Below are 2,869 nucleotides of genomic sequence, written 5' to 3'. Positions count from 1 at the left end.
GATGATCTTAGGTTTTAGGATTAATATATTGCTTGAATAATCTAAATCAATTTTAAACTCTAAAGGCGTTGAAACCTTGAAATCATATTGATTAAACCAGCAGCCTGTATTGTTTAAATTGAAACCCTAAATTCATAAATTGAATCCAATAGAAATCGGATTGCTTAGTTTGTTTACATTACATCTAAATCTGAAATTGAATTGCATTCGTATTGTTTAAAAACCGACCAGCATATAGAACATACGAATTTGAATCTGATTACATTTATAAAGCATATGGCCGTGTGGCTTTAAATCTCTCTGTCACATGTAGAATCATAATTAGGATTGTTCGCACCATGGTCAAATAGATTTACATAGCCGATCCTATTGTTTAAAAACATGGCCGAATAAGGCATGCTTGTAGCCGATTTGTTTTGAATGTCTAAAGGTCGAATGATCACATTGTGAATCTGAATTTTAAATGACAATGTGATCCAGATGTCGAAAATCTCAAATCTAGACTTCGCAGCCCTTAATCTCTCTGGAGATAACTATCTACAGTGGGCGCTAGATACAAAGATCAACCTGAGGTCAAAGGGACTCGGTGATACTATCATCGAGGGAAACAATGAGAATGATAAAAACAGATACAGGGCGATTAGTATTATACGCCATCACCTCATTGAAGGTTTAAAGGATCAGTACTTAACAATGGAAAATCCACTAGACCTTTGGACCGCTTAACAGCGTAGATATGATCACCAGAAAACAGTACTACTTCCAAAGGCTAGATATGAATGGAAGAATCTCAGATTCATGGACTATAAGTCTGTGGATGAATACAATTCTGTATTGTTCAAAATAGTTTCAATGATGAGACTGTGTGGTGAAGAAGTAACCGAGAAGGAGTTACTTGATAAGACCTTCTCTACATTCCATTCAACGAATGTGTTGCTGCAGCAGCAGTATAGAGAGAGATGATTCACCACATATACTGATCTGATCTCGTGCCTACTTCTGGCTGAGGCTAATAATGAACTCCTGATGAAGAACAGTGAGATGAGACCTCCAGGATCAGCACCATTACCAGAAGCTCACAAAGCTGAAAAGAAAGATCCCAAAGAAAGCAACCACGTTTATAATAAGAGAAGAACACATGGCAGAGGCCGTGGTGGGTACAAGGGACGTGGTGGCTGTGACAATTATGCTTATGGCCGTGGATATGGAAACCACAATAACTGTGGTCGTGGTTCCAACTATGGCCGTGGAAGAGCCAATTTTGGCCGCGGTTGAGGCGGTATATCTAAGCCGTCTTACTCGACCAAATATGTTTGTCACAAGTGCGGGATGAGTAACCATTGGGCCAAGAATTGTAGAACCCCTAAACATCTATGTGAACTATATCAAGAGAGTCTTAAGAACAAGAACCCAGAAGCTCATATGGTTCACGACAATGGGTATGATGCTGATGATGATTTCGACCGTGAAAAGGATGATCCAATGGATCATGAGACATCAGATTATCTTAAAGACTAAATTCGATTTTTATTTTTGATTGTTCTATGATTGCTTTGGTGTTTTTATTTTTGTTGTTTGAATTTATAAAATGAAAGCTTTAAAGTTTTATAAAGTCTCTGAGATTAGAAATCTTCTTATATAGAGTGAATGAGATGAGTATACTCGTGGTGGATAGTGGCTCAAGTCACACAATTCTTAGAGACAAAAGATACTTCGTCAATCTCATAATGCAAAGTGCAAACATACACACTATTGCGGGCGTGGCCGGCCTGATTGAGGGTCACAGCCAAGCTTATATATTGATGCCTAAAGGCACTCGTCTAGAGATTAAAAATGCCTTGTATTCCCCTAGCTCTAAAAGGAGCTTATTGAGTTTCAAAGATATAAGATTGAACGGTTTCCATCTTGAAACATGGGAAGAAGGAAATAACGAATTCCTTAACATATTTTCGATCACCCAAGGCAATAGGACGGTCCTAGAGACCGTACCCGCAATAGCTACTGGTCTATACTATGCAAAGATCAGTATGATCGAGGCTAATGCCTGCGACAATTTCACTCTATGGCATAACCGGCTTGGCCATCCCGGTACTAATATGATGCGAAAACTAATAATGAATTCACAAGGGCACACGATCAAAGGAGTTGTCCCAAACAATCTCACATGTGCAGCATGTGCACAAGGGAAACTCATAACTAGGCCATCACCAGCCAAAGTGGATAAAGAGATCCTAAATTTTCTGGAAAGGATTCAGGGAGACATATGTGGACCAATACACCCACCTAGTGGGACGTTTCGGTATTTCATGGTCCTGATTGATGCATCGACCAGATGGTCGCATGTTTGCCTTCTATCCACACGGAACTTGGCATTCGCACGCCTACTTGCTCAGATAATAAGACTTAGAGCACACTTTCCAGATTTCCCTTTAAAGACTATACGTCTAGACTATGCTGGTGAGTTTACGTCCCAGACGTTTAATGAATATTGTATGTCCATGGGGGTAAGTGTAGAACACTTCGTGGCACATGTACATACACAGAACGGCTTGGCCGAATCCTTCATTAAACGTATCTAGCTGATAGCTAGACCATTACTCATGAGGTCTAAACTACCGGTATCAGCGTGGGGACATGCCGTATTACATGCAGCAGAACTGATTCGTATCAGGCCATCTAGTGAGCATAGATATTTGCCATCCCAGTTACTCACGGGTCATGAGCCAGACGTGTCCCACATCAAAACATTTGGATGTGCCGTCTACGTTCCAATTGCTCCACCACAGAGAACTAAAATGGGACCACAAAGGAGGGTGAGAATATATGTTGGATATGACTCCACAACCATTATAAAGTATCTTGAGCCAAC

The 2,869-nt window shown here is 40.3% G+C and overlaps 1 protein-coding gene across 1 annotated transcript; it reads left to right on the top strand.

Moving 5' to 3' along the window:
- Nucleotides 1–1,026: 1,026 nt before the first annotated feature.
- LOC106350365 lies at nucleotides 1,027–1,518 on the top strand. The gene is made up of 2 exons (XM_013790260.2): nucleotides 1,027–1,270; nucleotides 1,391–1,518. Exons 1-2 carry the CDS (start codon nucleotides 1,027–1,029, stop codon nucleotides 1,516–1,518), a joined length of 372 nt encoding a protein of 123 aa, XP_013645714.2.
- The last annotated feature ends 1,351 nt before the right edge of the window (nucleotides 1,519–2,869 follow it).

The sequence above is a fragment of the Brassica napus genome, chromosome C9 (assembly GCF_020379485.1).
Source record: "Brassica napus cultivar Da-Ae chromosome C9, Da-Ae, whole genome shotgun sequence".
Taxonomy (NCBI): Eukaryota; Viridiplantae; Streptophyta; class Magnoliopsida; order Brassicales; family Brassicaceae; genus Brassica; species Brassica napus.
The sequence above is the reverse complement of the archived record's forward strand: the minus strand, read 5'-3'. Positions and strand labels throughout refer to the sequence as shown.